The sequence below is a fragment of the Pinus tabuliformis genome, chromosome 9 (assembly GCF_031772625.1).
Source record: "Pinus tabuliformis cultivar Carrire ecotype Pingquan chromosome 9, CPIR1, whole genome shotgun sequence".
Classification (NCBI taxonomy): domain Eukaryota; kingdom Viridiplantae; phylum Streptophyta; class Pinopsida; order Pinales; family Pinaceae; genus Pinus; species Pinus tabuliformis.
In genome coordinates, this window is record NC_142307.1 from 1,619,439,247 (window position 1) to 1,619,451,635 (window position 12,389).

At 35.9% G+C, this 12,389-nt stretch overlaps 1 protein-coding gene across 1 annotated transcript in view; it reads right to left on the reverse strand.

The window, feature by feature from the left end:
- Positions 1-12,389, reverse strand: part of LOC149155006 (EXS (ERD1/XPR1/SYG1) family protein) — a 193,725-nt gene that overhangs the window by 56,908 nt on the left and 124,428 nt on the right. The window contains exons 8-10 of the mRNA XM_089444286.1: positions 8,521-8,634; positions 8,001-8,054; positions 2,508-2,555 (exon numbers count right to left, since the gene is read on the reverse strand). Of these exons, the coding sequence (XP_089300412.1) occupies positions 2,508-2,555; positions 8,001-8,054; positions 8,521-8,634 (216 nt within the window). The remainder of the gene's footprint in view (positions 1-2,507; positions 2,556-8,000; positions 8,055-8,520; positions 8,635-12,389) is intronic.

Sequence of the window (12,389 nt, forward strand, 5' to 3'; positions counted from 1 at the left end):
ACTGCACATGTAAACACTAAATAAGGACATGACATTGAAGTTGATGGTTATTATGGATCTTGTTCTAGCGCTACGGTTTCTACACTAATAGAAGACATACATAGTGGAGCTACTACATAACATGATTCTGGAATTTTATTTTCGTGTAATTTCAAGTTGGGGCAAAACTATTGAGGGAATAGTTTGATCAGTCTTGAGCTTGGTGTGATGACCGAGTTTAAAGAAGACGTGATTATTGTATTAATGATGTTCCATGGAGGTCTTGGGTTTGAAGATGTGAGCCCTAGGATGGACGTGTCGAATTGGAGGCTAGAGCTAGAGTTGCCTTGCCATGTACTTTTGTGATGCAACATATCTAGGGCTTGCTATGTGAAGACACCAATGCTAGTGTGCAGAGCTTGAGTGATACAAGCTTGGTGTATGTGCTAAGGAGGAGTTACTAATGTTAATGCTCACATGTTAAGTGGATCTTTGGTGGGCTGAACAGCCTTGGTTGGGAGTGATTTCTAGCTATGAAGAGTTGGTGGCTAGGATTTCTTATGGTTTCCTGGCTAGAGAGCTTGACTTATACTAGCTTTGTGATAACGTTGTGCATGTGCTTGTACTTCATCTTTTGTAAATTAATGAGGTTTCCAGCTGTCCAATTTTGGCGGACTTGCAGATTTGATTTTCAGCTAATGTCATATCCATGACAGAGTAGATTTCAACCTTTGTTGTTCATGTTGATTTGACATAAAATATAGCTGAATTGGTCAAGTGATTTAACACATATCCCAAAGCTAAAGGACAAGATTAGATCCAAGAAACCTCTAGTGAGAGGTGAACTTTCAGAATCACATTAATTATCCAGTGCCCAAAATTTTCACAAACACCAAATGTGCAGAGTCTACTCATGTATATTGCATGTAGGGGTGAATATAGAAAAATACCATCAAGATGTAAGTTCTAAGGGATATAAGTTCTAAGATACATATAGCTAAATTTCTGTGAGAAAATACATAAACATTGAGCCTCTAAATGGCCTCTAGAGAAAGAAAACCATCTTACTATAATCAAATGAGTGCATAGCTCATCTGAAAGGCTCATTATTCTGACTCAACCAAGTCCAGGTATCTCAATTCTGCTTTCTCTTGGTGTAGAGATTCAGCAGTTGTTTCCATTTGATACTTTAAAACAGTTAGCACTGTTGGGAAGAATATAGGATTCAATCAGTTAACATCATTGAGCATCCTAATCCCTTACAGATTTCAATCTTAGAATCCCACAATTCAAAGCTCAAGGACAAGAGGAAGGGATACACAGTCGTGTTTTCCAAATATGTTGAACAGAAGGAAAATTCGTCAAGTGTGCAGAACGATGAAAAACAGACCAATTTCTGTGTTCTCCATGAGAGGTTTGACGGGTTTGCTACACAAACAACCTGAAATGGGGTCCCACTTTAATGTTAATGCTAAAATTTAACCTTTATTTATATTTTACTTTCATTAACTTAAAGAATTTAGATTAATAATTAAATACAATTATCCAAATGCTAAAAAATCTTCAATCAGAAGAGTGTGAGGCAAGAGGTGGGGTTAAATAAGTAGTCCTTAAATAGGCTAAGATAGGGGTGTTGGGAAGGCACCTTTAAGGAGGCATTTGTTATTTTTGTATTTTCCTTTCATTTGTAAGGTTTGTGGGTTGCACTGGTTCCAAATAGTTTGGTCAAGGACCAGCCCCGAACTGGTTCAAGGGAAAAATCAGACTGGAATTTGCTCAAACTGGTCTAAACGGGAACCATCCAGTTCTAAACATTACAACTTTCACAAGCTCACAAGTTCCTCATTATTCAAATTTTCTAATTAATTCCTAGTGACTTACTCAGCCAAAGGGATTGTGCCTGCAATCGGCATTGCCTATACTAGCATTAACTTATTGACAAATCATAGTATTTGCAAATGTATGGCCTTGCTCAACATTCAATCACTTCATAGAGAGAATGCAAGATGATCAAATGTCTAATCACATATGCTGTGAGTAAGAATAGATGCCTCAAATTAAAGATCAATACTGTTAAAATTGCAGACTAGGATCATGTTTGTTTTGATTTTTTAAATCAATCAAAAATGATTTTTATAGGGAAATTCAATAGGACAATGGTATCTACAGTTTATCCTATTAGCATACCTTGCTGGTATAATACATACAAACACGTAAAAAAATGAGCAGTCGTGCATAAGAAATATCCAGATGCTTCATGCTAGTAGTGAGCCTCAATTCAGGAAAAGCATCTTACAAAAACAGGAAAGATAAGTGGCATATAAGTTCATATTTGAAACGAGGATGCCAGTGAAGCATTTACACACTCAAATATGGAATGCTTACAGAGATATTCCAATGGAAACATACAAACTTCAATATTCTTCTTTCTACAAAAGATATGGGATTCTAATTTTGAGGAAAAGAATCAAGTTGTGCATGCTAAATGCAAATTCTTCTTGAACAGTGAAAGGAAGCTCAGGACTTGCCTGTCCATTCACCATTCTACAAACAGAGCGCTCCAAATCTGACAGCACCTGCAAAAGCATTCAAGAGAGAATTTAATTTTTAGAATTTCTATTATGCCCCAAAAGAAGATAAAATTTTAGCATCATAAGATGATCAAACAGTATAAACTTTCATACCTTGATAAAAAAAAAATGTTAAAAAGTAGGTACAAATTCTAAAGAAAAATATTAATAGTGCATATAAAAAAGGACAATTCTAAGTGTTATCTTTTACTTTGTGACAGTTAATCAAATTCACCAATGGTAAAATTTCTCCAAAACATTAGCCAATTTTTGTATAAAATAGGTTGATTATATTTACCAAACACTGGAAGGATGAAGGGTACATTAAATGTATTTTTCAGAGGATTTATGTATTACAGCTGTACTATTTATCATATAAAACCTATGAAACTGGATTCATCCCCCAGGCCCTACGTGTCCCAAATCCAGCGAATTGGACACGATTCGGGCGGATTCATGTCCGAAAACTGGGACACGTCGTGTCCGATCGGGACACTTCGAATCCAGAACGTGTCCCAATTTTTGGACACGGATCCGGAAATCAAGAACCCACATGGCATTATAAAGGCGTATTTCCGCATTCTAATTGCAAATTCACTTGTTTAGTTTGTTGTGGGTTTGTTGTGGGTGTTTAGGAGCAAGGAGCAAAGGGTGGGAGCATTTTCAAGGAGATTCAAGCAACAGGTAAGTGCTAGAGCTTGTCAGATTTGATGATGGTGATACTATAGGGGGGTCATCCTCCACACCAGCAGATGCAGAGATGATTTTGGATACAGAGGAGGAAGATGCAGCAAAGGAGAGCAGTGGTGACCATGATGATGAGGATAGTGATGCTGATTTTGATGATGACTATGAGTATTGATGACTCATGAGTCATGAGCTACCTACTACCTTGAGGCTTGTATATTTGTAGACTTGTAGTTGTAGTTGTTTTGTATTCGCTATTTCTATTTGCCATTGGCATTGCATACCTATGCAAACAGTAACACATTTTGATTTTGATGACTTAATGAGAAAACTACAATATCTTTATCTTTATCTTACTATCTTGTCTTCCTCCTATTGGATCATCGATGAATTGAATATGTATTATAAATTTATCATTTTACCTCAGAATTGTATTTGTAATTTTGTATGCATAATGTTACTTTGTAAAACTTACATCTAGATGAAGATCTATGTTTGAATCAATGAATTTGTATCATGAATGAGAATTTGTATAAGCAATATCTAATTATATATATATAACGTATCCAAACGTGTCCTGTTCCGGGGGGGTCAACGTGTCCGTATCTGACACTCGAATCCCTGTATCCGTTGAATCCCGAATCCCCGTGTCAAGTGACTTAGTATAAAACTGAAACATTCCTAACTTTAATGATCCATTGTTTAAATTTCACCTCACATAAGCATTAAGTGATAAGTTAAAACTTTAAGACACCATGATACTAATACTAATATGGATATAAGTTTATAACATAAGATAATTTTGTTAATGTCCAATGAATGACCGTTATTACCAATGTCCCATCAAGTTTCTAGGATGGGGGGACGTGGGAACCAGGAGATGCACCAGGGATACATGCGGGAGCACCCCCAGATTTTAGGGAAATTCAAGGGGGGCAAAGAGTTGTCAAAGTATATCTATACGATATTTTATCATTTCTATTTCATTGAATCATATATGATGTACAAATCAATGTATTTCATTATTGAATTTGAATTTGAATAAACATGATTCAAATTCAAATTCAACAATGAAATGCATTGACTCATACATCATAAATAATTCAATGAAATAAAAATGATTGAAGTAATTAATAAAATAAAATGATAATATCAGATGCTTCAACATTCTCTGTGGCTCGTATATTTCTTTATGGGTTGTATTTATCTTATCTATGGTACGTATTCTTATATCTACAGACCGCATCACATATTTGTAGTTCACATCATATCTATGGAACGCATCATATATCCATTTCTCGAATCATATTTTTGTGGCTCGCATTATATCTATGTGATCCCTATGTTGCTTGGACAGTTTTCGATGGTTATGTTTGGGCGATAAATCTGGTGTTAAATGAACAGTGACATATTGTAGTAACATGTGTTCTCTTGACTGTATTGTTTGCACCCTCAATAATGATCATAACAGTGATAAGGGATTTGACTTATATCGGTTGTTTTTGACAAAGATAACTTTAATATGACAGTAACCCATGATGCATGTCAATAACCCTTGATGACAGTGACATAGAAGTATGGCAGTATGCACACTTGACAACAACAATAACTCTGATACAACAGTGACCTCGGTGACAGTGATGACAGTAACCTAGTATAGCAGAGATCTTTGATCTAGCAGTAACCTTGACAGTGATGGTATGGCAGTAGCCTTGACTCTGTGACAAGTGACCTACTGATATATGACAAAGATCTTTGCACCTATGACAATGATGATTGGGGCTACGATAGAAGTGCATATGACAGTAACGATGACTTGACAATGATGATATTGATGACACTTATTGCAGTGACATGGATGATGCTACTTGAGACAGTGATATGATAGCAGCTCTCTTGGACTTGTTTGATTATCGAAGTCAGATTGTTCAGTTCACAAATGTAGTTGTGAACTGAATTGGGTTGGCCCTAGGAGGCCTGATGTGATTATAGTATCTTATTCTTATTGTACTTTGTATCTCAGCAGAACAATTGATGAGTATCTAATAGAAGAAGAACCTGGTTGGGTTTTCCCCTTGTGAGGTTTTGCCCTGGTTTCTGACCTAATCCTGGTTTCCCTATTGTGCATGTTTTTCTTCTACTGTTCTTTATTGTTCTGTTCCATTCTTGATGTTATTGTTCTCTCTACCTAATTGTCAATGATGATATGACGTTACGGGATCAATGTTATATGAAAAAAGTTTAAAAGTTTAAGGGGTTTTAAATGTTTAGTGGGCGAATATTTTGTACCATAGTACATTTTTACAAATCACCTCAAATAGCCCACCTTATTTTAAGGGAGAGGGTAAAAAAGGTAAATTTAGCCCTTGAAATTAGGAGTTATAACCTTCCATTCGCCCATTTTCAAGAATAGGTTTTATTTAAGTGAATCCTATGGGCCAAAGGCCCAAATACCATATTTATAAAAGAGGTATGGTAAATTAATAAAAATATAAATAAATGAAAGGTATGGTAAATAAATAAAGCATTTTTTATATTTACTCCATAAGTCACCTTATATACATGCAAGGGTGTAAACAAATAAAAATATAAGTAAAGTGGAGGTATGGTAAATAAATAAAACCTCTTTTTATACTTACTCAAAAGGTATGGTAAATAAATATAAATATAAATAAACTGGAAGCATGGTAAATAAATAAAACCTCTTTTTATATTTAGTCCATAACCCTCGTTCTATTAATGAAGGCTCAAAAAAGAGGTTTTATTTAAGTGAATCCTATGGGCCAAATACCATATTTGTAAAAGAGATATGTTAAATTAATAAAAATATAAATAAGCGAGAGGTATGGTAAACAAATAAAACATTTTTTTATATTTACTCCATGAGTCACCTTGTATTTATGAACGGTATGGTAAATTAATAAAAATATAAATAAATGAGAGGTATGGTAAACAAATAAAATATTTTTTTATATTTACTCCATAAGTCACATTATATTTGTATTTATGAACGGTATGGTAAATTAATAAAAATATAAATAAATGAGAGGTATGGTAAAAAAATAAAACATTTTTTTATATTTACTCCATATGTCACATTATATTTATACTATGGGACAAATACCAGGGACTAGATTGTTATTAATACCATGCAAAAAAACATTATTAACCCTAATATTAGTATTAATAAAAATAAAAATGGCACATGGTATTGACCCATGGTATTCACTTGTAATGTAGCCTATTTAAATGGGGGAATTAAACCAGCATAGATCCATCTTTACTCTGGATCTACTAACCCCCTAGAGGTATCAAATATCGTGATATGCAAACTAGCATAGAGTGAAAAAATATTTGATCCGATCAAGAGTAAAAATGGATGTTGTAATTTAATGTATGTTAAACATTTTAGCTTGGTTAAAATAAAAATCAACTAATTTTATTAATTTTTATAAATTACAAGTAGTAATTTTTAAGCTCCAGGTTTATGATAACCCATGGTATTGACCCATGGTATTCATGTGAGCATAGACTATTTAAAGGGGAAATTCTATGTTAGATCCATCTTAATTCTGGGTCTACCAAGCTTGCTCAGAGGGATAAATAGATTTCATCCCCCTAAGAGTGGTAGATGTGGAGTTAAGATGGATATAGGTTGGTTTTTATGATAATGAAGATATTAAATAGACTTAGGAAATTATATTGTAAAAACATCTTAAGGTGAATGGTTAAAGCATAGACATTGGACAAGTATATTTGTATACTTGTGTTTTAAACTGAAACAAATCCAGGGCTAAAAGGAATGGATTGATTGCACTAGTCATCCTTCTATAACTTTCCAACATATGCTGGAGTAAATAGATTGTAATTTGGGTAATTTTTATAATTGCAAACAGGAACATACTTGTGTATTGGCACGGTGGTTACGAGGTCCCTAGAAGTGGAGTAAACAGATTGTAATTTGGGTAATTTTTCTAATTGCAAACAGGAACATACTTGTGTATTGGCAGGGTGGTTACGAGGTCCCTAGAAGTGATGAATTTGAATTTTTCTTGGTTTTATATATAGTATTAGGTTTTTTGAATTTGAATTTTTCTTGGTTTTATATATAGTATTAGGTTTTTTCTCATGCTTTCTGTGAATGGCACGGGTGAATTTTATCCTACACCCACTAGGTTATCGATATGTAATTTCGGTAATTTTGATTTCAAAAGATATTTTAAAGAAATGCAATGATTTCATTTGTGTATTCAATAAACACAAGATTTTATAATTGAGTAAAATATTCGCCATGCCTCGTGAGAGATTCGCCGAAAAATTATATATACATATCATATTATTGATAAAATCGCCTTCCATTTTTCCTATATACCATGCAGATTCGCCCATTTATTATACATGTAAATTTAGGGGGGGTTCTTAAAATTTTCCCTGCCTAAAAGTTAACATATTTTTGTATGTTTCTTAAGTTTCCTGATAATTTCTGATATTTTCCCTGATATTGCCGACAATGAAATTTTGGACCCCCCGCGATAAATTGCCGATAACAATAAATGTAACATTGTTTGATACCTACCTTATAAATCTTAACCACAGCACTCTTTTATAATATTTCGGCTTTATTTGTCCCTAATGATAGGTGGAGTGTCCACCCAAAACATTGGATGTTTCAAATCTTTTACACAGTTTATCTCCAGAACCTTCAAGCAGATACAAATATTATAATCTAGATACAACAAATAGTAACATAATTGAAATGCATACCTTTGACATTGAAGTAAGCACATCAGCCAAAAAGAAATCTGCAAAGGTGATTGGCTGCCCAAAAAATACACATCACTAAAGGTAAATCCCATGAGAAATCTCGTGCATTTACAGAAAATATTTAGAGGGGAACAAAAATAGGTGAAAACTTTCCACTAATAAAAACTGAGCAAAGTTCAGTACAAGATACAAATAACTGTTATGTTCTCTAAGCAGTTACAAAAACCAATCAGCAGTACACTTCAAACTTCTCGAGTTCAAGATTTTATTAGTCATATTATCTTCTGCAATTATCTAGAAATTTCTGCTTAGCATACCATTTCATGCTCTGCAAAAGCTTTATATCCTCAAACAGAGATACAGAAATACCAACTCATAAAAGGTTAAACTGATGTTTCATTTCCCTCCACATTAATCATCTTGACCAACAAGCCCATTTCCATACAACCCAACTGGATTTTCTTACTCATAGCAAACATATAATTGCTGGACAGAAATTTGATCAAAGTTTAAATCTGACCTGTAAAGGAAAAGTAAGTCGCCAAAGAGTCCTCAAGAAGAAATAACGAGATGACATGTAAAACACATCGTAAGGAAATACCAGAATAAATCCAAGAACAGAGTAAAGGATCACCTGGCGACAATAAAAGCACTGACATTAGAAATCAGCACTCAAAGTATCATGACAACCAAAAATATTCACTAAGTAGATTCAAACATCTTATAAAAACAAAATGCACAATTCCAGCAGAGACTATGAAATACACCATATTGAGATAAATTAGAACTTATCAATTAAAGATCACAGTTGAAAAAATCGGCAATTTTTCACCAACATCACGAAAAATCACGATGTGAAAACCTCCCTGAACAATTGCTGGGGAAAACTTGTGAGGTCTGGGAAAAAAATCAGCAAAAATCATGAAAATATCACGCTGTGTCAGACAAAAATGGCCAGGGCAGGCTTAGGCATCTTAAAGGCCCCAATTTTTTCAATCTTTTAACCAGGTGTGTGTGTTGGGGGGGTGGGTTGATGTTTTGAGTAGCACTGGGAGGATTCTCGCATGTGGGGCAAGTGGGCAAAGTGATGGGGCTTTACACCCATAGACCCATGGTATGGGGCCCTTTGAAAAAGTATAAGTACAAGGCTGAGTGATTCATTCTTATGGTTGGCAAGAAAGCTTCTTGTGGAGGAGAAGGCCAAGTAGGCCTCAAACCTGTGGAAGGCTGAGAGGGCCTGTGGAAGGTGGCAAAAAGAACAAGAGCGGCATCTTGCGGATCAGGCCAAGTAGGCCTCAGATCTGGAGCAGCAAGGGGAGCTATGTATGAAGCCTGAGCAGGGCTGTTTTGAGGAGGCCATGTAGGCCTTAGGCAGGAAAATTAAGGCTGTTGAATATGTTGTAGCAGTGACAGAAAAAGGGAAAGGCCGCCTAGGCTAAAAGAAAGCAAAGAAGGGCTGAGTTTGCCCTTGATTTCCAATGATTGGACAGCTACAGGAGGAGACAACAGTGAGCAGACTGTGGCATGGAGACCAAGGAAGGTTTCAGCAGTAAAGACAAGGGTTTTTCTGTGTAACTTTTCCCTTGAATTTTGCATTTTACTGAGCATTGTAAAAGGGCCATTTTCCCTTGTACGGGATCCCTATATTCTTGTTGAAGAACTAGTGAGAATTTTGTTTTCGAGGCTGAATTTTTGTCCATGATCTAATTGATAGTTTTAAAATTTACGCTGTGTAAAAGTTAGACATATTAGTGTGTTTCAGTTTGTTAAATGAGTAAAGTTAAGTGGAAGCTATTACCAGATCTACTGTGTGTATATGCACTGAGTCTAGTGCCCAAAATCTAACAGGGGGTGGGGTAGGTTGCGGGGCACATTATTTCCTTTTGCAACTGTTGGGGAATGGGTTGGGGGGCACATCATTTCTTTTTGCAGCTGTTGAGGAATGACAGGAAAGGGTTTTACCATGTTCAGCTAGCAGGTTTAGAAGGGCCAAATATAGTTCTCAACACCATCATTTTTTTCTTTAATGGAGCATGGATCAATTGTTATTTGCCTATGGTATTGATATTCTCAAATCACAGATATTTCTTCAAATTCGACCCTCTCAAATTAATTTTTTTCTAGATTTATGTAGGGTTTTCAAAATCCATGTTAGTTGCATCATCATTTTTCATGGTTCACAGAACAGAACAGGGATCTTTTTCCCAGCAAGTTTTTTTTTCCATCAGTGTTTGATGTCCCTTTCTTTCTGGGTTTTCGGCCCTATGTTTCAAGTTGAAAGTTGAATATTGCCTCAACAACATGCCAAAGCCTTTGGACCCAATTTGGCATTATGGTGAACCTGAAGATGGGACAAAACAACAAAAATTGCACTGCAAATTATGTGGCCAGCATAAGACAGGAGGGGTTAGCTGCCCGAAGTACCGCTTGGCTAAAATCTCATGGCATAATGTTGGGATTTGTAATAAATCAACCCAAGAGATTACGTGAATTGCACATGATTCTATTTATGAAAAGAATAAAAAGAAGGAGTAAGCAGCCACTACCAAAGCTGAACTTGCCATTGAAGGAGTGGCTAGATCCTCAAGAACCACAGGCAGATCACGAACTAAAAGGTAGTGAGAGGGACTTCACAGACTCAACTTGCATGATGACTTCACCTTTCTTTGTTCAAAGAACCAAAGGATAGGCACAACCTTCAATCCGATCAATGGTTAAAAAAAGGAGAAGAAAGAAGCAATGAGAGTTGTGAGGAGGTGTATTTTCTAGAGCAAGATACCTTTGAGCATCACAAAGGTTCATCCATTTTTGTAGCTACTGTGTGATGCAATCACTATTGCTGGTCCAAGGTATCAGTGCCCTACCTACAAGGAGTTGCAAGGCCCAACTCTGCAACAAAAAAAGAATGACATCAATATTAGCTTGGAGGACCTAAAGAAGTCATAGGAGTCCACTGGGATCATAATGATCAGCGTCGACAACATTGTCGATTACTTGGCAATGTGCCGAAAAATCACGAATTTTTCAGCCCACTGATTTTTCAGCCAGAAAAAGTAGTGACTTTTCATGAAATAAAGTCTTGAGATGTTCACCTAAAAAATGACTGAGTTGGCAGAACCCATGAGACTTTAAGTGATTTTGAGTTTTCTTTTTTCATTTGTGTTTATTGGTTGTTGGAGAAGGAGGAGGGCTTGTGGTTGTTGAGTTTTGTGTACCATTGGCAGGTATTCCCACATACCAAGAGGCCACAATAAGTCGGCTTAGAAAATTTATGGAAATTTAAATAAAATAAATTTTATTTTTGGTTTTCATGTAGGCTCAAAAGGGACAAGTTGGCCCCACCGTGAAAGGGTGTGTCCCTTGGGGGTAAATGCACCCATTCGACTAGTATATATACACATGATGTGACATTTCATTTGTCTCACTCACTCATCATCTCTCTTATATAGAAGACACGCATGTGAGCAGAAAAAGGATGAAATGGCTAAGGTTTTGACTTGGTTTCTGGCACCGATTTCTAGACATTTTACTGTAAACCTTGCTGAATAAGAATTTCTCCTAGAAGAAGAGTTGTTGGGTTTTCTCCCAAGTATGCGTTTCCAATGGAAAAATTTTGTTGTCCCTATTGCGCATGGTTGTCTCTTTGTGATATTTATAATTTCTATTGTTTTCGCTCCTTTACTGTTGAGATTTTTTGTGTATAATTGGTTTGATTATGTCAGTGACATAAGAAGAATTAATTAAAGATCATTAGAGATAATTATCAGATCAGAAAATTTATTTTCTACTATGCAACTTTGTAGAAAATTCAGCATGGTTTCAAAGCCTTGATCAAAGAGCAGTCATTGAAGATCTGTCCTAGAGAGAATCCACTGCCAATAGGAAGAAGAATGTTGAGTTCAATTTCTACCAAAGTGAGTGATTTTGAGGGTTGTCTGAGGAAGGAAGTGGTAGTTTGTTGGCCACAAGCTCGCAGGAGGCCACAGGAAGTCGCAGGGCTACAGGCCTAGCCGCAGAGGTCCCCAAAGAAGGTAGCAATTGGCCGCAGAGAAGGCCGCAGAGGGCCGCAGGAAACAAACATACATTAGCGAATATGTCTCGCACACATTCATCTTTCAGATATTTAAATTTGTCTAGCGGTCGCCGGTAACTATCTATAACCATTGTGCGAAATCTGTGTGCTTCGGTTTTTCTTTACAGCGGAATTGATTGAATCGGTCGAAGGTCCTTGTGAATGTATCATATAATTTGCCCCTGTAATTGCCTTGGGCCATTCACCTTTTTGGTGAAAGTTGTTTATGACCTAGCCAAGTCCTTCTGGCTTTAAAGGTGAATGTATTCATCTCCTCTTGGTCAGATTCTTTTATGGCTTCAAGACCTGCCTATGTC